The 23317-nt window shown below is 36.3% G+C and overlaps 1 protein-coding gene across 4 annotated transcripts in view; it reads right to left on the reverse strand.

The window, feature by feature from the left end:
• The window catches only part of PTPN4 (protein tyrosine phosphatase non-receptor type 4), a 109388-nt gene that overhangs the window by 27706 nt on the left and 58365 nt on the right, over positions 1 to 23317 (reverse strand). For all 4 annotated transcript variants that reach the window (XR_009487307.1, XM_059852766.1, XM_059852767.1 and 1 more), the window contains exons 11-15: positions 19937 to 20000; positions 13626 to 13798; positions 9870 to 9938; positions 3081 to 3215; positions 1691 to 1849 (exon numbers count right to left, since the gene is read on the reverse strand). Coding sequence is in view for 3 of the 4 variants with exons in the window: in XM_059852766.1 (XP_059708749.1) it covers positions 1691 to 1849; positions 3081 to 3215; positions 9870 to 9938; positions 13626 to 13798; positions 19937 to 20000 (600 nt within the window). In the remaining variant the exon portion in view is untranslated. The remainder of the gene's footprint in view (positions 1 to 1690; positions 1850 to 3080; positions 3216 to 9869; positions 9939 to 13625; positions 13799 to 19936; positions 20001 to 23317) is intronic.

The following is a 23317-nucleotide window of genomic DNA, read 5'->3' on the forward strand; positions in this document are numbered from 1 at the left end:
TCACATAATTTTGAAAGTCAATGTCCTCATTCTTAAAAGTATCTTATACTAGAGATCTATACTGGAATATTAAATTTTAGTTTTAAGCTTCTAACAAGAGGGAAAAAAACCCCAAAAATGGAACCCCTAACACTTAGTGATGGAAGAGCAATACTTTTTCTGCTTGGGCATAAAAAGTGCAAAAACATGAAAAAACAGCCATAGTTGTACAAAACCACTTCCTCTCTTTCTAAGATTCATTTCTATGGTGATTTACTCACGAAATCAAGTACTAAATAAACAAATCCTCAGAACACTCAGGAAAATCTTGTACAACTTCAAGTAAAGGCATATGAAGAAAAGATAGTATTTAATAATTGTGCTTTCTTCACTGTATCATTGTGTCATTCACTAAGGGTTTCTCATAACTGACTTCAGTTGGAAGTCTTAGAACAGAAAGAACCTGACCCTGTGTGGCCTTTGGACAACAAAACTCTAATACGAGAAAAGATTCACAACTGTTCCAGTTCTGAGAGACCTTTGGCATGTGAATATGTTAAAAAGTCCACCAAAAAAAGGATCATTTACATGACTAGGTCAAATTAATACTACATAACCCTGAAAGTTAAATAACTAGCTGAGGGTCAAATTGTAACTATTGTAGCTATTGTAAAAAGCATCATGTGCTATTTTATAAAACTTTTAAAACTTTGTATTCTATTTCCCTGCTAAAAATTCCAGAGAGTTGTTAAAACTGAAAGTACAGTCGGTCTAAGCAAGGTTTTAAAACTGTGTTTAAATAGTTTTCCAGAGTAATTTTTCCTGAGACATACCATTTGTTTATAAACATGTAATTAGGAATGTGCTGCTTTACAGTTCTCAATTGAAACCATTTGTACAATTTCCCTGCTAACAGAGATTATTATACAAAACTATGAGGGCATATCTGGCATTACATGTTCAGCTATACTAAGAGGGTACCATGCCAGTGATAAAATGTTATATATTGAAATATTTTTCCCAATAATCTGTACTCTGAACACAATTTATTGAGTATTTCAGTATCTTTGAATAACTCAATGGGTTTTTTTGTTTGTCTTCCTACTGGACCCAATACAGAAAAATAGTTTTTATCTTGCCCATTGTATCCTACGGTAAGTAAGCTTACAGTATAAAGAATATTAGGCATTAAAAAAAAAAAAAAAAAGAAAAAAGAAAAAAAAAAAAAGCCTGACAGTGTCAGCTTAAAAAAATAAACTCTGTAACAGTATACCAAATAAATACACTGCAATGTCCAAAAAGGTATTTTGGCTACGTAGTTTGTAAAGCTCACTTCTGTGCCTTGACAAAAAAGCAACACTTCTAAACTTGTGGGAATTAAAACTTTTCTTCAATTCTATCAAAAACCCAACTTGTGGTTCCACATCCAGACACTGATGGTCACATTACAGCAAACCCACAGCTTGGGTTGGTGGGGATGGTATTGTAATCCTGAACCTGGAATATGACAGACACAGGTCTTCAGTTCTGTATCATCTAGCTCTTTCTCACAGTAACATCTACACTAATGTCCCTAAATAACAACCACATTTTATTAGATTGCCTGGCTCTCCCTGACCCACATTCCACAATAAATTCTTCAAGGCCAAGATCTCTGACTTCTCTCCAGCAGCCCTGCATGCCACAGCGGCATGGTAAGAGCAGAACTTACGGGGATGATTCCAGTATGATGCTGTTGGCCTGGGTGGAGGATGGAGATCTGTGATTTACAAATACTTCACTGGGGGAGGTGTGAACCACATGATCCACTAAATGTCCGACTGACGAGGGTCGTAACCGGGCTCCTTCTTGAGTGAAGGCAGAGTTCCGACTAAGAGGGAAAGCAGAGCAGTGCAATGTGACAATAATAACAATATTATTGTTAATCTATGTTTCTCATACCACCCACTAAAATTGGATGCTAAAAAAATTATTTCCTCTCAGTGCAAGCACATGTTCATACATGAATTTTTATTAAAATTTCAAAAATCACTGAAACAATTACGTTATCAGATCAACAAGTATTTCATTTTTTTAAGAGATGAAAAATTGTTTTAATAAACACTAAGGGCTATTAAAAAAAAATCTTTACTTTTAATTTAAGAAGCCTGAAACCATTATGCTCCAATGAACAAACTGACAGCCCAGTCAACAAGAAGAAAAATGGATTCCTAAGAAGACAAATCCTGACTCTGTTCATGGCAGAAATTTAATTGAATTCATTAAGATGAACAATTTATGCCCTGCATCTTCCCCAGAAGAATCATAAACTTTGCACTGAGAGTCTTATAATTTCTGGAATCCAGTATTTTCCCATTTGAAAACTAGCACAACAACATTAAAATTCTTTTAAACATGCATGATTAAGTTTGTTATGCTTTAAGCATCATTTTTACACAATTTTTCAGTAATTTTTAAATGCTACAGGTATTTACAACATTGATCTTGTGAATATTATGCTGTAGAATCTTAAAATCTTGTCATTTATGTCATACAAAATTGAATAATGCTGATTCTTAAGGAAGTTTCAGCACACTAAGAAAACTCGTCACCCTCCAAAAGAAATCAGGAATGTTTTTTCACTAACTTAAAACAGAAGTCTCTATCATATGAAGAGTGAACATTGAAAGGAAAGGCAGAAAAATTGAGAGGAATAAACCTCCAAGAATTTCCAATAAAGTAATTTTCCCCAATGCTTAAAAAAGTGGTATTAAATGGAATAAATTATATATTAAAATTTCACATCAATTTTATCATCAGGGTCTTTTTTAAACGAAATTAGTAACTTAGTTTTAACTGTGCTTGAGAAAACTCAAACTCTCAAATTTCGGGTAGTGTGATACATCCTACACTTTTTATAGGTCAAGTGAGAAGCACCTAAATCTCACACCCAAAAAAATCTTTTTTTGAATCTGAAGCAAAGTGTTAAAGAGAATCATTCAGCACACATTTTTTGAAGCTATCTGCCTACATAACTCATGAATCCCTTTATTACACAAGTGGGTCACTCACGTTAGAGGTGGAGAGACACTTGTAAGGAGAGAAGATTTGATGCTACTCACTGATTTGGGGTTCCAGGTGGAGACCGTGACGGGAGGCTCTGTGTTTCCAACCTATCATCAGACAGTGAGTTCCTACTCACTACTTCCCAATCCATCCCACTCATTACTTTCCGTGCCAGGGGTTTACTGGGGGATCTAGAAGAAGAAAGTCAAATGACTAACCAAAAATTGTATGATGTAAGAACAAAATTATATAAAACTCACCACAATGAAACTGATGTTCTATCACAGGAAACCAAATGATATGTGAGAAAGGAAACATAATAATGCAAAGCTGTATTTACATGGGCAGTTCTGTATTTTCTCCCTCTACTGTACTTCATTTAATGTACTTTGAAAAAAATGCCATTGAAATATAAATAACCTACTGTTGGTTGTGAGGGAGACAGGCAAGACAGAATCTGAACTCACTAGACTTTTAATGCCTCAAAGACAATCTGATTCCAACAGCATAATCACTGAGAGATCTGAACTTAATAAATGTAGAACAAAACCAAACACATGAACAAGTGAAAAAAATCCCCTCTAAGTAACACAACTGTTTAGCCACCTCCGTAAAAATAAAGCAGCAAAAACATCAGGCCAAAATACTCCCAAAGACTTTGAAGAATTGAAAGTGAGGTAATCAACAACATGGGAAGAGAGTTACAAAGTTTTGTTTAGACATCAGGGATTTCCATCAAGACCACATGCTTTCTCCCAGAACATGCCTTGTCACTTGTCAGGCAGATGCAATAATATTATTTAACTATTTAAACTTCTTTGTGGGTAATAGAACTTCATCTGGTTTTGTGCCAGTAATGTCCTTCAGGTTCATTCCAAAGGTCATTCTCAGTAGTGCTTTTATACAACAGGAATTCTGTTTTCTACTTGTTGCCCTCTCTTGACATTAACAAAACTTCTTCTTCTCATTCTCTGGTCATTCCAGGATGCCTACAGTCTCCTGCTGTTTCTTTTACTTCTTAAGCACAAATGAAACCATACTTGTAATCTCTCATGAAATACATTTCCCTTTTATATTGGAAAGCAGCAAATGAATCATCTGTGGTTGCTTTTTTCTTAGCATTGCATTGGATGGTTCAGCCATCCTGCAACTAAAAACACACCCAGACTTTTGCAGTTTGCTGTTTTCAACTGAAAATTTTTCAGCTAACAACAAAAATACTTTTAAACAATCCGTCATGCCCGGTACATTTTGTGCTACTAGGTTTTTACTTCTACTGCTTTCACGGTGCTACATAGTTCAGATTTCTCATCTATCATTATCAACCCTCTCTAGTTCCAGTGATACTTCAATCTTCTGTGACATAATAATTTCATTTCCATTTGCCTTCATATTCTATCACTAAATTCTCCAGCTTTGCGCAATGAGTTGACAACATATTATTGCATGAGCAGCTCCATACAACCATATCAAAAAATTATTTCTGCCTTCACTGTCCTTGTAACACATGGTAACTGTTCTTTATCTTTGTCATTGTTACTGGTTTACTGAAAGAGTAACTCCAGAAAGAAAGAACTTTAAGAAATTAAGGAACTACCTGCACACAAACTACATCCTCTGAAAACGGGAAACTTGCTAACAAATATATTTTTGCTTCTCAGAGAACTTAAAACTCAATGCAAGTCACCACCTTGAGCAGATAATATTATCCTTAACATTACCAAAAAAACCTACAACAATAACCAATCAAGAACTCTATTGAATAAGCTTCACAGACAGAAATAAGTAAGATGTCAATACTGTTTTGTACTGATGGAGTGGTGGTGTTCTTGTGGAGGGTTTATTTTTATTTTTACCTTACCAAGCAGATCTAAACACGTATTGCATTGTGCTTTACTGCTCTAAAGTCTCACTGAGTAATAGTTAACAAATTTCAGAGTGTTAAGCGAGATGAGCTATTCTAAATAATACTATTTCAGGTATTATTTCACCTGGGGGAAAAAATCTCATAGTACATTGATATTTGAAAAGAGGGAAATATCAATTAATTCCTTTGGAGAAGCACATTAAAGCACATCCAGTTTCTTAGCATGCTTCACTATATTTAAGGAATATTAATTTGATTTGAAAAATAATTAGCTCGGTATCAGATCAATTAAACCAAATTCCTGTAATTTGCTTCAAATGTGAGCAACTCAAACCACTTTGGTATCTTTCTTCACAAACATGTACATGCAAGCAGTTCTGAACAGGTAAAGGAACATGAAACTGAAATAGCAGAACTGAGATGCGTGTCTGATTCTAGCCTTTCGTTATTCTTTTATTGATCAGGGCTCTGATCAGCTGGACCCTGCTGACACTTAATCATCTGTTTGCAGCCAGCAGATGAGCACCAAGAGCCAGCTCTGCCAAGAGGTGGATTCTATTACCAGCCAAAGAAGAGTCTGAGGGAAAAAATGCAGAAGAATGTAATATAACCAATGCTGAATTAGGAAAGTACAGGACCGCAGATACAGTATTTGCTGACAGACATGTAAAGGCAATTACTGAACCTCATTTACCTTCTGTGAAAAAGCAACAAATGAAATGCAGGGAAGTTGGAAGTGAGGCTTTTCTTTATTTAACACACAACAACATCCTTGCCTGTGTGAAACTAGATAAATTACAGACACAGGAGCATACAGGGTGGGGAAAAAAATCCAAGTTTTTCCAACAGTTACATTTTTGACTACTTGAAAAACCCCCATTGCTTTGTATCTTATGCCGAAGTCTGTAACTATGTTTATGTAAACTTCCTCAATCGATACAACAAAGGAACACAACTCCAAAATGAGCAAAGCATCACCTTCTTCCCTATGAAAACATACAATGCCAAGAAAACACTCACCTTTTATTGTGGATAGGGTCTGATCTTTCAGAAGATCACCTTACCACCATGATAAACAGCTGCAGTGTTTATCACCAAAGCTTCGTCTCAATTATTTTATTAACAGCTCTAACCTCAGAGTCCCCACCCACTCGTGTTTGTTGCCCCAATTTCCTGTCTTTGCAGAAATTTCAAAGAAAAAATTACCACACTGCAGAACTGAACTTCTTAGTGCTGTGCCAATTTTAGTACTTCTGTCAACACTTCTAAATCCAACAATAAGGGTTTTTTTAATTAACATCTAAGATTTGCTGTGAAGTATACCTACAAATTTGTCCTTTATCTCTGACTCCTAACAATATTAAAATAATTTTCTCGTGCCAGAGTGCAGCTGAGGAGAAGGGAGAGGAGAACTAAGATGCATAAGACTTTGAAATTTTTGAATTTTAAATTTCACCTCTGTCTGCTCAGCCTGGAGCTTCTATTGCGCCCAGCACAGGGCATTGATAGTTAACAGAATAAGCCATTTTCAGATTTAATTTTGGTGTACCTGCAGAGACATTCCTAAAAGTTGGAAGCAGTCCCATCTATTTGAGTAGCAACATAAACTGAAAACTTTACCTGCCCCCAAGTCTTATGAGCTGCAATTTTACAGCAAATACAAAAAATAAACCCAAACACTCCAAACTGAGTATCAGGGATGACATTACATAATGCAACTAAAAAACCCCATGACATTATATTAGCTCAGCTACTGTACAGAAAAGCCTTCAAATACAGAATTTGTTTGGCATCCACAGCTGAAGGGCTAAAATCTTGCAGAAGCTGGGAAAGAACAAAGGTGTTATTTGGGAATACAGTGGGAATTAAAAAAATAATTTCTGTCTCAAAAAGAAACATAACCTGAAGCCACAGCCTTGCTTTGTATTTTGACAAGGAGTACAGGGAACACATTTCTCAGCAAATCTGACAAATATTGCTGCAGACCAAGAGAGTAAAACTATATACAAATCTGCAAGGTACATCACACAAATGACACATGCAATTTAAAGCACCAGAGAAATGATTTAATAGATCTGAATAAGTGCATAATTGAAGCAAGATTGAATTTTTGGAAACAGAGACTCCAATTTATGATAGGGAGTTTGCAGATACAAATGATAGACAACCTCTCACTCAAACCCCCTGCTCTCAGCCCCCTGTACACACCAGAACTGAGCAGCCCTAGAATATTTTGCAAGGACTCTAAGAGAAAGCAGAGTCCTTTAAGAATTCTCTCATTACTTGGTTGAACCTTTTTTACTCTTATTATCTACTTTTATTAAGTTTCTGGGAATTCTTATGGGGTTTCATGGATTGTGAATATCCTGCAATAAATGAGGCCAAGAGAAGAGCTGTCATGAAAATTATAAAAACCCTCCCAAAAAATCCAAAACCAAACAAAAAAACAAAACACCCACAAAAAAACCTAAACAACTGCAGCAACAGTCTTCTGAATGCTGAACTTAGTGCTGCATGAAGATTAAGAAAACAGCACCTACATAATGTATAAGATTTACTACAGGATATATCCTTCACAGTAATGTTTAAAGGTTAAATGTAAAGGTTTCTGCAATTTAGAAAAAAATAATCCTTCAGCTAATTTTAAAGTAAAATCCTGAGAACAAACAGCTAAGCCTGCTTCCTGTAGATTAAAATTGCTTGTTTTATTTAAATGGCTGTTAAAAATTTTTATTTCCCTGTCTTGTGCTCTGCACCCACGTTTCACTCAGTGTGTAAAGGCCAGAGCAGCTAGTCATTACTTGTGGCAATCAACATTTCCCAACCTAGAGCAAACAGATCACTCTAGTAATATCTCAGTGTAATTCTCTATGTTCATTTTCTTACCATGAAATAATTCAAAGGTTTGCTTAGACAGCATTAGTTCAAATAAGGCAGTTTCTTCTAATTAGGTATTGTTAAGAAATCCAAGTGTAAGTCTGGATAACTCTACAAAAAACCCCTGAAAATATTTCTTTAACTGATATTGAATTAATTTTCTTATGCAAAATAATAAAAGCAACAGCAATTATTTAAACTCATGTGCCCACCTAATTCTCAAGAAAGACCTTGAAAAGCCACCAAAAGAATCCCACTGTCCAAGAGCTTAAAAAGCTGTTCAACGCTACCATGACTGCCTGATAAAGTCACACCATGAAAAAGAAAGGCAAGTTACAGGAATAAAACCAGACTATAGCTGGAAAATCTTAGAAAACAAAATTTATCCTCTGTATGAATACAAAAGGGCTGACATCTACTCAGTGTGTCAACCTGAGAAGCAAATGTTTAGAAGACAAAGAATTAATGTTCTTAAATTAAGTTTCTTGAACAAGACTGTGTTTTAGAAATGTCTTCTCTTTCAAGATTTTTTCACTCTTGAAAATATTAAAGGTCTTTAAAACTGAAAAAAATTAATTGCACATTGTCATGAGGAAGACAGAAGAAGCAGCTGATTTCTTAAAAACCTTTTGAGATATATTTGTTACAATACACCATTATTTCATTTCACTGATATAAAAACATATGCCTCAGACAACAACCATCAACACTTCTTAGAAACTCAAAATATGTGGATAAATGCTCTATTTTTAATAAAAAGGCAACAATGGAAAATAAAATTCCTGAGGATGGACGAGCCAAGCATTTTATTAACTAAAAGAAACAAAGATTTATGAAAATAAGAGCAGTTCAAGACATGGCTTTTGATTTTGTCAACTTCATCCATTTTATCCAACTATATTTTATAAACTACAAGTGACCCCCAGCAGCACTTGCTGGGTTTTGCTGCAAAGGGAAGAGTGCCATCTACTGCATAAGAGTTTCTGAAATGATAAAAATACTCCTCAAAGCAAACTATCAGGTCTCCTCCACTCTCTTGACTTGTGGGGAATTGCCAAGTTTAGAGTGCAACAAGAAAAACCATTTTTAACTGATTCACAACTGTCATTTAGTGAAGTAAAGCTCACCTGTCACAGTGTTGAGTCTCCTAAGTACTAAAAAAGGTTGCTCCAAGTACAAATCTAAATTCACTCAAATCTAAATTAAATGGAGTAAAACCCAGTTTTACACAGAAAAAAAAATGGTTTTATAAAATCTACTTGTTGAACCAACATGTTACAAATTTCTGCCCCTCCACACCTAGTATGGAGCTATCTATGGTGGGCTGAGCTAAAACCCAAATTGAATTCAAATCACAGAAAAGGGAAAGAAGGGGTGGAGACAGGGAAGGAAATCAAGGCAGAATTCACCAAAGCTCTTAGAAACAGTGTCTGCAGACACTTGGCAAATGGCAGGCACTTTACTGGATTTACTACTAGAAGTATGCAAGCACAAATTTGAACTCCTGAGTTCCTTAAGGGGAAAAAAGACATCTTCGATCTCAGTAAAAGTAGAAACATAAAAAAAGGACAGGACTGCCCCCTCCCCACAAGGATTCTATTAATGATCAGAGCAAACTGCCAGGTGGATGTAGCAGATGCTTTACTATGGAAAACAGCATCAGAATTTCTGAAGAAATAACTAAATTTATGTCTTGAATCTTTTATTGTAATCACAAAACTGCTCAAGAGCCTGGAATAAAATTAAGTAATATATTCCTGATTAGCCAATTAATCTGTGACCAAATACCTTCAGAAGCAACTCACTTTTCATAGTAAAATGCCTCACAGAGACTACAGTGATAAAGGTGTTCTCACAAGTAAGACTCACTGTACTTATTTCTAAAGAAAATACACATGTACAGTTGCAAGATATTATTACAGACAAAAATACCCATTAACTCAGTATTTTAATGGAGTCTTCTAACAGCAGGAGACCATTCTTTGTAATAAAAACAGCACAGAGAGCTAATACAGGTAACAACAAACTATGTAGACTGAAGGCTATCCTGAGTTTTTAAAATATATGAATGGGAAAATATTAAGGAATGCAAACTACTTACCTTGCAAATACCCTGTCTTTATTTGCTCTTTCTTTACCATACTGCACAGATTGGACCTCTGTTCTCCCACTAGAAAGAAAAACAAAATCAAACCACTAAATCCAACATGATTACATAACAATTTCTTTTTTAAAATTGAACCATCTCAACAAAATGCCTAAATTCTGTTTTCAGTCATGCTCAAGCAATTGCCCTACCTTAAGTACAGCATAACCTTAGAAAGCACTTGTTAGAAATGTAGGTCTTCTTTCCAAATAATTTTAGATGTAACAAAAGCTTTCCCTTCTGCTTGCTTTTTTATCCAAAGCAATAAGAAATCTCTGCTTGGATCTTCGAGTAACATTTAATAATATTTCCTGTTATAGTCACTGTCAAAAACTTACAGCATCTCTTCCATACTCTACTTAAACTATTCCCTGAATTGCTAGTAACTTGGTTGCTACTTAGTTTAGCAAAATACCACCAAAAAATTACATGATAAGCACATCAGGATTGTATTCTTCTATGCAACTTGTCAAAACTAAGCTTAGATCTTGGAACTTGCTGATTTTTCATATAAGAACAGATGTCTTGTGTCAAATCAAAGATTCTTTAAAATATTTCATCATTTCTCTTCTAGAAAAAAACCCCAAATTTTAAGTACCTATCAGCACTTAAGAATTGGTGACAAGATACCAGCAACACTTGCTCTTGTGACCACTTCTCCATGAATAACTTCAGAACAAGCACAGAGTCTCCTACAGGGATATTTACATAATGAAACCAAAGAATCAGCTATTTCCACCATCATATTACAGAACTACTGGATGTGTGAAGACCTGAGAAACAGGTCAGCTGGAATCTCATGAAATTCAGTGAAGGAAAATGCAAAGACTTGCAGCTGAGGAGGAATAACCCCATGCACAGGCCAAGCGTCAACTGGCTGGAGAGCAGGTTTGCCCAGTACAGGTGAGAGCACATCTGGGATGCTTGGTGGAGTTCCAGAGCTCCACAAGTCAAGCAAAGAGCCACAGAGACAGCTAAGGGTATGCAGCATCTGAGAGATGGGGAAAGGCTGAGAGAGCTGGGACTGCTCAGCCTCAGGAAGAGAAGGCTCAGAAGGATAAAATGCCAGAAAGGAAAAGTAAAAAATACAGCCAGATGCTTCTTAAGGGAGTCCAGAGACAGGACAAGAGGCAATCAGCACAAACAGAAATACAAGACATCTTATCAGGGCAGGCAGCAGGGACAGGGCAACACAACAACAGCCTCATCACCCACCAAGACAAAAGAAAGTTTTTTCTTTGAAGATAGTTTAACAGTGAATCAGGTTGCTCAGAGATGGTACAGTTTTCCTCCTTGGAGACATTCAAAACCTGGCTGATTATGTTCCTAGGCAACATGCTACAGTGGACCCTGTTAGAACAAGGCATTGGACTCAACGGTGTCCAGAGCTGCCCTCCAACCTCTGCCATGCTGTGAATCCAGGAAATTTCTCTTTCCAAACCTCCTGCCAGCTAAATTGCTGGGGTTACACATTTTAAACTACAACAAGCAGTAAGTTGGCTGTATTTGCCTCCATTCCTTTCAAATAACTCTATCATTCTATTTGTCCTTCTATAACTGCTACTAATAATTGATTTAAGGTTTTCAGAGAATGCTCCTACTCTTTTCTTTTTCTTTTTGGGCACTGAACTTGATCTACTATTTCATTGCCTATTCACCCCTCATTGTGAAACACCATCAAAACCTTTCACTGTTGATTTCAGATTTTGCTACAAAACTCTGTATCATTTCAGCGGTAACTTCCCTCCATTGTGAAAAAGGAACCTACTTGTTTCCCATCTGGTTAAAAGAAATGCTAATACACAGTAAAACTCTTCATGTTTTTTCATGAGTATTTGGTGAGGAATACTATAAGAACCACTTTGAAAAATCCAATGACAGTGTACAGAAGTCATCTTTGCTCACTAACAGTCTTCTAGATCCCTCATGGAAGCTTTACTAAAAAAAAAAAAAGATCCTAAATATTCTTTAACAGTTGATGCATAGAAGTATTTTAGATCAATGGAAATAGGTTATGTAACAATTCAATAGTTCAACAATTTCATATCCTCAATTTCTTTCAGAAGTGGAGATAATTCTGTCTAGACCTGTCAGTTCTGTATTTTACTGACTCCTTTTGATCACACAGATGTTGGCTAGAAGTCTCTAGTCCAATCTCCTGCTAACACTAGGTCACCTGTGGCTATGGCTTCATCTAGCTGACTTTTGAAAGCCTCCACTAACAGAGAATCCACAGCCAGTCCAGATCACTTGCTCTGGCAACACACCTCTAAAAAAAAACCAAACACTTTGCCTCATGTCCACCCAGAATCTTCACAGTGAAATCTCACCTGCCTGTTAGCAGCACCTTTGGGTCCATCAGTACTGACATTACCCTTGAAGTAGCTTTAGGATTGCTGCTGAATTAGCTTCCTCTTCACCAGATTAAACAAGCCTAATGCCCTCAACCTCTCTTTGTGGGCCACGTTATTCCTCTTATGCTGCCTCTCAAGAAGCTCCCAAACTACCTGCAGAAATTCCAGCCTTTTGGCTGTTACAGCAACTTTAACGACATTTGTCGTTTTTATGCAGTGTCCCTTTTCATCTTATGTTAACTTAAGTTCAATGTCATAATCAAAGGGCTATTCTGTAATAGTAACCACAATGATTCAGATTCAAAATCCTTACAGAAGTGAAAAGGCTCCCTGAAATTCTCTACAGCAACATTGAGTCAAGTCTCAAACACTGTTCAGGATCACAGAATGCTGTTTCTCAAATGGGTACTGTGAATGCTGGTCAAAAACAGATGCTATAAACAGTTAACCACTGAATTACTTTCCTCTTTATACATTTATGCAATTCACAAGTGTGACAGAAATAGCCTGTTATTCTGTTTTCTAGCTTTTCATCATGTCCCTTTGTACGTCACAGACACTACTGCCATTCTAGATGGATGATTAATAGCAGCTCTGTTATTCTCTGTTTCAGGCATGATTTAAACCACTGGCATTCTGCATTACTTGCAGAGACAGTTAATTCCGTCACTGAATAGAGATTTTTTTTTTAAATAAAAAGTATAAACCAGCAAAACCCAAAAGACCCACTCCAGCATTACAGGGATTATAGATATTCCAGAGTCATCCTGTGCACCTCCAAGCCTTTCGCCTATTACTTTAAGTTCATCCTTAAAGGTTATGGATTTAATTTCCTCCTCATTTTCTAAAGCTCTGGGTTTGATACAGTGCATGTATGTCCTTTGTTTTCACCTAATTCCTATTTGTATACATGTAGATAAGTGGGCTTTCCTTGTACAAGCTTCTTTTCAGTGATTTGTATTTGGTATTTATTTAGGTCTGTTTTGCTGCTGTTGCTGCATGCAGTACCTGAGACTCAACAGTTTTCAAAAAGACCAGGTCAAAGACTTTATAGTTTTGAGACAACATTTTTAAGATGAACATAACCCAGCAGGAGAACAGGCCAAGAAATGCAGCCTGGGAGACAATCTCAGAGCGCTAGTGCAATAATTACCACTAATAATGTAATAATTGTATTTTTAAGCTATCTTAAAAAAATTAGTGGCATTCGAAATTTAAGCCAACAGGGAAGGGGAACTGTTGCAGGATTCAAAACCTATTTGAATTGCATTTTAATGCAGACTCTAGATAATTCCCCATGTTTATTGATGAGCTCACTACTCATATTCTTCCCTATATATTTCAAATCAGCACTTACCAGTACCGGAACTTGGAACCCAAAGTGAAATAATGTGCAAAAAAGTTCTTCTGAGGTGGGAGTGGTCTGTCCAAACGGAAGAACGTGTGATGCTCAACGCAAGCTTTCCACAAATTCTTACATGCTCGGTAATTCACCATATTGAATCCCAGTAATGTTTCTCTAGATTCATGCTAAAAAATGAGAAAAATGTATTTTAGATAAGAATTATTCAAAGTTCTTTTTGAAACTAAGAAATATTGTTGGCTTCGAGGTATTTTTTTTAAATAATGCTTTTTGAAGCGGCACTCTAATTTTCTATTAACTTTATGTACAACAAACCCTTTTGAAATACCTTTACTATTTCTTTAAAAAATTCTTTTTGTTCCCGAGTTATTTTTGTTTTAAAACCAGCCTGCTCAAAGGTTATCAGTCTGTTTAGTTATATAGTAACAAGTCTAAAAGGTAGGACCCAAACTACATTAAAAGAATTCCATGATTTGGAAGCTCAAAGACAATGTGCCTCTCTGTTCAAAACTACAGTTAAGGTGAGTAATTGTCATGAATATGCGGCAGTTGGAGATTGGGAACAGGTATTGATCTCAAGAGCAATTGACAGTTCCTACTTCTAAATGATTCATTAGATTCCTGGGAAATGTAAGAAGTAAAATGGCAAAGCAAGCTAAGCTATTCTGCCTGTTGAGAGAGCTTGATAACAACCTCTGTAGGTCCAGAAATAGCAGCAGCATCTTTCTTTCTCGTCACAGTACTAACTTCTCCCCAACATTTTGCACACTTTAACTGATTTAACTTAGTAGTAAAGCCCTTTTCCAAGTTAAGCTTTTGTTGGTCTGCTCATCTTCAGATCTGCTGAGAAACCAAGGCACAGAGACCTGCAATTCTTCCCCCAGTGTTGTATTCAGGAACAAGAAGGACACTATTTTCAGCCAGAGGACAAATTTAGGGCAAAATAAAATGGATTTAAAACAAACAGCAAATTCTGACTATTTACTGATCAAAATTTAAGAAATTATATTCAAGAAACTAAATCCTGATATTTTAATTCAATTACAAAGATCTGTTTTTAATTTCCAAGTATTGCCAACTGTTCCCCGTCTCTTTTAGACTTGTGAACAGAACGATTTAAAAATTAGAAATCAGAAAAAATATAACAGAAATTAAGCACATTACCTATGCAGTTATAAAAGGCTTTATCAACAATATAAAAGTCAAACAATATAAACAAGGTAGATTACTATTCTGCAAGAGACCTACTATGTATAATTATGGACTGCCTTCATCTGGATCCAGTAAAGGATGAAACAGCTAAAATTTTAGATTCTAGCAACAAGTAATCATGATGTAGCAAATTTTCATTTTCTGTCAGCCTTTTAAACAGTTGGAAAAGAAAATGTGACAAGTTACATGAGCTGGTGATCATGCATTTTAATGTCATTCAAAGTATTATAATTATGGGTTGGGGAAAAAAAATATAACCTGCTGTTTCCCCTAGTTTGTATTCCAGAAAATGAGCTGATCTGAATCTCATTCCACCATCTGATCAGTAGATCAGACATGAAGCATGAAGGAGGAGCTGGTATGGCAGGATGAGAAGGAGCTGCAGCAAGATCAACTTAATTGTAATGCAAGACAGCACTTTCACAGGAACTTGGTGTGCTAGAGCTTTCAAGGTACCTTAACAATGCTTCTATTCAAAGCTTTCATTGCAGTGCAGGGAGAACTGATCCTCAAACCCTACCCTTCATCTCAATTACAGCTAGGAAACATTGTTTAAGATAAAGAATAATATATGATATTAGCTCCTAAGCGCACTCATCCCTCCCCTATTCACCCTTGAAGGTTCTGTAATATTCCAATGTAACTTGGGCACTTGAAATTCATCTTAGCTGATAATTCTGGGGTGCAAGATCTGCTTCTACTGCCTGATGTAGAGAAAGGCTGCCCCTGTATTCCTTGGAAACATCAGGCTTGAATCAGTGTGGGCTCAGCACAGGACCCCAAGCTGACATTTGTAATATCCATGGTAGTTCAGCTGAAAGCACATAAAGTAACAGGACAGTTATACTGCAGCCCTGCAGCCCAAGGAATGCTTTTACAGCACAAGGCTCCAGCAAGATGCAGCATGCTTTATGGTCTGATAATGACATGCAGGCATTTCAGGGGGCTATGTCTGCTGAGATCAGTGTTAGACAGTGTCAGAGAGTCACAGCAGGATTCTGTTCCAAAATTATTATCTTACTAATTGTGTCTGTGGTTTTTATTAAAGAGAGGAAAACAGTCTTGCCATGGAGAGCAAGAGTGAAGCAGCTGGGATGCAATACTGGTAATGAAGATCTGGGCCCCAGCACAAAACTACGGTAAGACAAATAGAGGTAGGATATAGTGAAATCCAAGTCATTTTTGTGATTCCTATTATTAAAAATGCAAACCCAACAAAAAAGCAGACTGGATATTGGTGCTCCTCTCACGAAGAACAGCTCAGTACTTGAATAAGCAGCTTGAGGGGGGCCATTCATTCAAACCCATGTTTGCCTGCCTTGAAACAGTGACTCCAGAGCACTGCTCCAATCTCTTGCTGCTCAGGAAAGAAACTGAGTTGAAAAACTTACTCTCTAATGAGACCCTTTTACTTTGGCTAAACAAGGAAAAATTCCAGAAAAAAAAAAAACCAGAAATTCCCTACTCGATCTCAGTGGGAAAAAAAGACTTGTGCTTTATAGCGACAGATGCTCCCTACACTCAACATCTTCCAGAAACAGGGAGCAAAAGTCCTGTGAAAGTTTAAATGCAGCAAATATACTTTTGCCAGCAGTATTTGCTCTTCATAAAAAAAGGCAATATACAAACTTCGACAGGATTAGGCAGCAATCAAGTAGGCATCTAATGAATGCCAGTGCTACTTAAAATCAAGTATGTACTTGGGCAGATAAGCCCATGCACCACCTTCTGATTTCAGACCAAGCTCTTTATAAAAGTCAGTCAAAAAAAGTCAGACAAAATTCAAAGCACAAACTTCAGATACGTAACACATAATTACAAAAAAATAAAATCAATTATCCTGGCCACTCACTGAAACCAGGTTTCAGTTATGGCCAGAAACCTGTCATATTGTCTAGTTCCAAACTCACACTTTTCAATGGACATCCGTCTTCTAGATGAGCAAAAGAAAATGTTGAACAGCTTCTTTGGCTGTCAAAGAATCAAGATCACAAAAACATGCTGGATGGCATTAAGAGCTTGATGCTGGCTATTGATATTACTACAGCCAAGGGTGCAACTAAACTGAACAAGAGAAGTTTAGGGAAACATCTAGAAAAACAAAACTACTGAATTATTCTTAAGCAGCTTCAAAGCATGTAAGGGAAGCAGCATACAGAGCGGCAGAACAAAGTAAGATACGATGAAAAAAAATACTATTGAAGTAATGGCTCAGGGGGCTTCTAATGTTGGATGAAGAAGTCCTACATATAACATACTTTTCCCCCACAGAATCATGAAATAACAATGGGGGAAAAAAACTTACTCCAGTGGATATATGCTCCAGCCATATGATTGTCAGAATACTGCACCAGCTTCCACTCAAGATTGTATTATACTACCACTGGAAAATGACTGTGACATTCAACTGCTTCATCTCCTTTCATTTAAGTGATTTATTTAAACACAGATATAATCTAATAAAAGTAGGCAAATAATTCTTTACTTATGTTGATGCCTTTAAGCCATGCCAAGTCAGCGAATAAATTTAATAGGCGATTATAAGATAAGGCACTTGCACTTTTGAGGACAGTTACAATTAAAAGCTCTCAACACTTATTAGCAGTATTTGAAAAATATCTTTTTAGAATTATATAGAAGTGTATGTAGCCCAGTCAGGAAAAAATAAAACCAGTGGAAAATTCCTTTCCCAAGTCCACTAACTTAATATTCTACATTATCTCAGCTTTGCATTCAAAAAAATGCAGTTTCTCAGATGTACAATTTGTTATATATTTACACACCACTTTGAAACACATCATCAGCATACCATGAATGTATTTCCCCTGCCATATCATAAATAGGTGATTTAAAATATGCACTCAAAGCACTAGACCAGAGATATTTTACATACCAAATGTGCAATCACTGAGTCATTTCACTAGTTTCTGCTGCCTAAAGAGAGTCATTTAGGCTCCCTTTATTGTTAATGAGAGAAAACAAAAGCAAAAGGAAGAATATACCACCAGAGAACAACTTAATCCACCCTAAAACATACTTCCTGTTCAGGCAAGATGTTTCAGCCTTCGCATGTCATTATTACAGAAGAAATGTAATGATGAGCTTCAGTGAGCCAAGTATCATGAATCAGAAAATATGTTCTTTTAACCTAACTGAAACTGAACATAGGTGAGATGAATCTTATCCTATGAATCTAGTCAGGGAAAGTAACTCTGGAAACAATAATTTTAATATTAGCTGTGATTAAAAAATTAGTTTAAGTATGACTTCTTTGGAAGTCAAATTTCAGCTTTGATCTTAAGATATTAATGACTTGGAATAAATGAAAATTAAGTTCTTGCCACCAGTTTTCATCTGATACACAGAGTTTAAAGAAAAACACTACAAGGCTTTTTAATTTGTCAGTTTGGATGTCTCGGAAGAGAAATTAGATTGATTATACAAACTAGATTCTCATGCAAGTAACAATATGGAGAGCTTTAAAAAGCAACAGAGAAATAAGAGGAGAAAGCTATCTTAGTATTACCTCCTATTATAAGCAGATTTATTTTCTGCAGAAAATAGAGGAAATACTCAAGTACACAGCACCCAACCCTATTTTATAGCTAGGTATCTTAATCTTCAAGGTCCTGAACTCTGCTACCACAGCATTTTCATCAAGTTCTTTAGGAAACAACAGCAGTCCATAATTTCTGAATTCCAAAAAAACACCCCAAATTCTCATCTCACATGCAAATACAACTTTCCTGCAACTGTAATGAAAGTTACACACACTGGTAACATGACAAAATTTCACCTCAGCCTGCCTTTGAGAAGAAGCCTGTAGCTCCAGCGGGGTTTTACAAAAATGCAGTGTCACCCCAATAAAACATTCCCCCTCCATCTTTTCTGCTCATGTTGCATGATGTCAGCTCACAGTGACAGACCTGCTCACTTCATGATTTTGAAGGATCTGCTTTTAAGATACACCTGTTGATACTCCTTTTAAGATACTCCTGTTTTCAGCAATAGTAGCAGTCACCAGATATTGGCCAGACCTGACAGAACAGGTGTTTCTCTTTAACCACAATGTCTTGAAACCTGGAACAGCCTTACAGTACTCAAGATGCATTTCTGCCTAGAGCCATCTTTTATATCTAGTTTGTAACCTTGCATTTCAGGTCTTCAAATCACTGAATCATAGAACATTAAGGGCTGGAAGAGATCTTAAAGATCATCTAATCCCAACCCACCGGCCATGGGCAGGGACACCTTCCATCAGACCAGGCTGTTCAACCTTGAACACTGCCAGGGCTGGGGCATCCACAACCTGTTCTAGTCTCTCACCATCCTCACAGTAAATCCTTTCAGATGTAAGAATTGCAAAAAACCTCTTAACTAATCTGACAAATTAATCACATACTCATATTCTTATTAAATTCCTCCATCTTTCCCCAGTGCTATGTGTGTGATGCAAGCTCATCTCTCAGGGGCACAGAACAATCAATTTCGTGCTGAATTAAGTGCTCGCTGGTCCTGCGGTGCTTCATGGGGTAGCAAACACACAACTCAAGCAGTCAAACATTCAGCTCCAACCTTTTCCACAAGAAATTCAGAAGTAGGCATAAAAATATACCATATGTAATTTAAAACTACAAAGGAATTCTTATCTCCTCCGTTTAAATATAAGTAATAAAGTCATCATGTATTAGCAAATCTGAATAATACAAATCAACATGTTTATCAAACATTAATTTACAAGCATATATATAACTGAAGCAGCACTAAGCACTACCTTGTGTCTGGTTTTTCATTAAATTTAAATATAATATTGATTTACTTTCAACCTTTTCCACATTTATCTTACATAAACAAGCTACATTTCCTGCATAGAAATGTAAAACTAAAAGTATCTAAAATATAAGGCAAATCAGGTGAAAATTTATAAAGCATTGTAATGGTCTATTTGAAACACGAAAGAGCCAGAATGTTGGTGAAACTGGACTTTTAATTGCAGAAAAAACAAATAATCAGCATAGTATCAGTCAGTACAATGCAGACATGCAGTAGAAGAAATGTCATTGCTTTCAGATCAAGTTTAAGACAGCACTCACCAGTTCTTTCCTAAGTTGAATAAAAAACTGCTTGCACTTAAAAGAAATTTTTACAATCTTCAACCTAAATGGAAAACAAAACCACAATATTAAACATTTTATATACTGAATCATGGTTAAAGGCTTAAATACACCTACTGAAAATACACTTTCTAGAGAGAACAGATTTCCTTTCCACGGACAAAAAATAAAATATCAAAGATTATATAAAATGGTTTGCATAATTTGAAATTTATGAGCTGTAAATTTACGTTATCCACCAAATTCACTTGTTTACATCCCAAACCCAAGGCAGTTGCTAATTTTGGTATCTTTTCCCCATTCCAAAGCCCAAAGAGCTTTTCTATCCTCAGGTCATTCCAGGCAGATGTTCTCTTTTCTCAGGCTGCTTTCATTATCCCGTAGAATATGAAAAAATCCTTTGAACTTCACCTGATCCCTGAAAAACATTCTTTCTCTATGTTCTTACATGTCTTTAAATATAACCAGAACTTGTTTTAGTAAAATAGTTAAGATAAGATGCAAGCATAGAGATAGGACTCACAACCTTAAAAAAAATGATCACACTATTAGGAGGAAAAAAACATTTACAATAACACATGAAAGGGAAAAATCTGCCTACAGACATGTTCACCTTTCAGGTTATCTATAAACATATGAAATACTGACATTAATTTCAGACTCTTTTGGATGGTCACTCTAATAGTAGTTACACAAAAGGGGAAAAGACAGGCTGTGTTCTAATGATACATTTCTTCAAAGAAATGTAATATGAGGATAGTCATATATTTTATTAAATATAAAGGAGTATCACCTTGGTCAAGTAAACAGAGTAACTTTTGTTACTTGACAAATGAACAACTGATAAAATACTGCAAACTGACTGTAATTTCTACTTGCGTATTTATCACTTGCTCAATAAAAAACCCTTTAGACTAGGAAGGATGAGAAGCAAAACATTAACAGACACCTAAGTTGGATATCTATATATAGAAATTATCTTCTTAACTAAATCAAATAAAGACATTTTTCTCCAGGGGATTATTAAGAGCAGGAACCTAAGTGGGATGTCCTAATTTGTTGGGAGAGTCTTTATTTGCAGTAACATAAAGACACTCCATGAATATTAGTGTTTAAATTATGGTTATTTACATATTTTCCCATTTATTTTTTCTTTCCCAGCCTTGCCATTAGTTTAACAGTTAACAATAAAAATATTAAAAAAAAAAAAGCAGCAGCAGTAACTCTCCTATTTATTAGTTGGGGTTTTTTTGAAATTCTTAACAAATTCTTGCTATCAGAGTTAGTTTCTCAAGGATTTGAGACTTAAAGGTGAGTTACATCTTATCTACTGAAATCAAATTATTCCACTGGCAATGCACCAATCTTTAGAACCTCCTGTGACAAAAACCTGATTAAGAATAATGTAGGATGGGTCATATGTTTGCTAGATAGGACATACACTAGTGATTATTAACTGTCTGACTGTGGGAAAAACAGAAAAAAAATTTAGACTATTTAGGCTGCTGCTAATCAACAAGTATGTTATTACTAATTTTTCTAACACTTTGGTGTACAGGGCAATTAAAAGAACATTTTAATATATACCTTTTCTAAAAATGGAGCTCCATATACTTTGCAACATATCAGATTTACTTAGCAATTATTCCATTTACAAAAACATTTACTATCTCTCACTCTCTGGAGTTTCCTCTTCTGCTAAAGAAATTACTACCCTCGGTGAAACACAAACTCAAAGAGAATAATACATATGGGGTTTTAATGTCATCCCATAATTTAGGCTTACAGAGGGAGGTCAGCTGACTTTTAAGCCTGAAACCATTTGGAACAGATTCAAAGCTGTAACATTAGCCAATAAGGTCTAATTCAACTCAAAAGAGCCACCATTCAAGTACAAAGAAATTACTCAGCAAAGCAGATTCCCAGCTATTACAAAAAAATACAGCAGATGAGAGAGTTCCTATGCAATGCTAATACCCTGCTAGGCACTGAATGAGCATATCCATACTCAGCCCAAGGAAAAAGCATCCTGTCTATGCTTCCTTTCTCTGACTGTTGGCAATGCTGTATATACAAGGAAAAGCATAAGAACAGGCAGGCATCAATATTATTTTCCTGGTATGATTTTTCCATCTACAGTCACCTCAGACATCTTAAATAATAAAATATATCTTTTTGAATGAAGAGAAATTTGAAATCCAAGTCTAAAATGCAGACTATACTCAAACACATGGAAGGAATCTCCTGATACCAAGCCCTGGCTCTCACAAGGGCTTTGCCACCCTAACCCTTGGGAGGGTGATAAGGCAGGACATGAGCAATCCAGCAAATTTCTTGAGCAAGACCTCTTTGACACAGGCTCTGGACCAGTCACCCAGGGAAGATGCTCAAAGTAGCTCAACTCACAAACAGGAAAGGATTGCCCAGATTTAGTAGCCAAAGACAAACAGGGCTCTAGCAGCTGGGAGATGGCCAAGCTAAAGATCTGAAAGGAAGTGGAGGGGTGCAGCAGACTAAACCATGGGTTCAGGAGAGGGAACTCCAGTTTGTTCAGAGCCCTGGTGGGCAAAATCCCACAGAAGCTGCCTTTGGGTCACAGGAACAGAGGACAGGTAGTCAGTCTTAAAGGACAATCTTCTCAATCCAGAACAATCCTGATATTCTAGAAAACATGCAAGCATGAGAAGAGACCAGCCAAGATGCACTCAGAACTGCTGACTGGGCTCAAACACAAAAAGAAGTGTACAAGATGTGTAAGCAGGATCAGATGACCAAGGAAGAACACAGTACCACCTAATCATTGAAGGATAAAACCAGGAGATCCACAGCACAACTGCAACTGCAACTGGATGCAAAAGGCAACAAAGCTTTCCAGAGATAAATCAACCACAAACAACAGGCTAAGGAAAGCATGTTCCCAACTGCTGAACATGTGATCTAGTAACAGAGGAAAGGCTGACCTACTCCATGATCTTCTCCTTTGGTCTTCAATCTCCTTGGATTCCCAGGTCTCTGTGCCTGGTAGCAAAGTTTGGGGAAAGGAAGAATTATATACAATACAGGAAGATCAAGTTAGGACACATGGATAAAAGGCAGTGTCCTTTGTTTTCCTCTATTCCTCACTTGTCTTCCTCCTGTTTAATTTCTCCCCATGATCAAAAGGTTCATAAAAAGTAATTTAGATATAATATCAAATTAAGTGTGAGAGGGCAAAGACATTTTACTTGAGTCTTCTCTAAGCAATACAGTTAAATCTTTATTTCCTCCCACATACATGCATTTCTATCCTCTCACTTGTCTCAAAACTCAGGAGTACTGAAAAACAGATATCCAAATATCTACTATACCTATAAAGCACTA

Source organism: Haemorhous mexicanus, chromosome 8, assembly GCF_027477595.1.
Source record: "Haemorhous mexicanus isolate bHaeMex1 chromosome 8, bHaeMex1.pri, whole genome shotgun sequence".
Lineage (NCBI taxonomy): Eukaryota > Metazoa > Chordata > Aves > Passeriformes > Fringillidae > Haemorhous > Haemorhous mexicanus.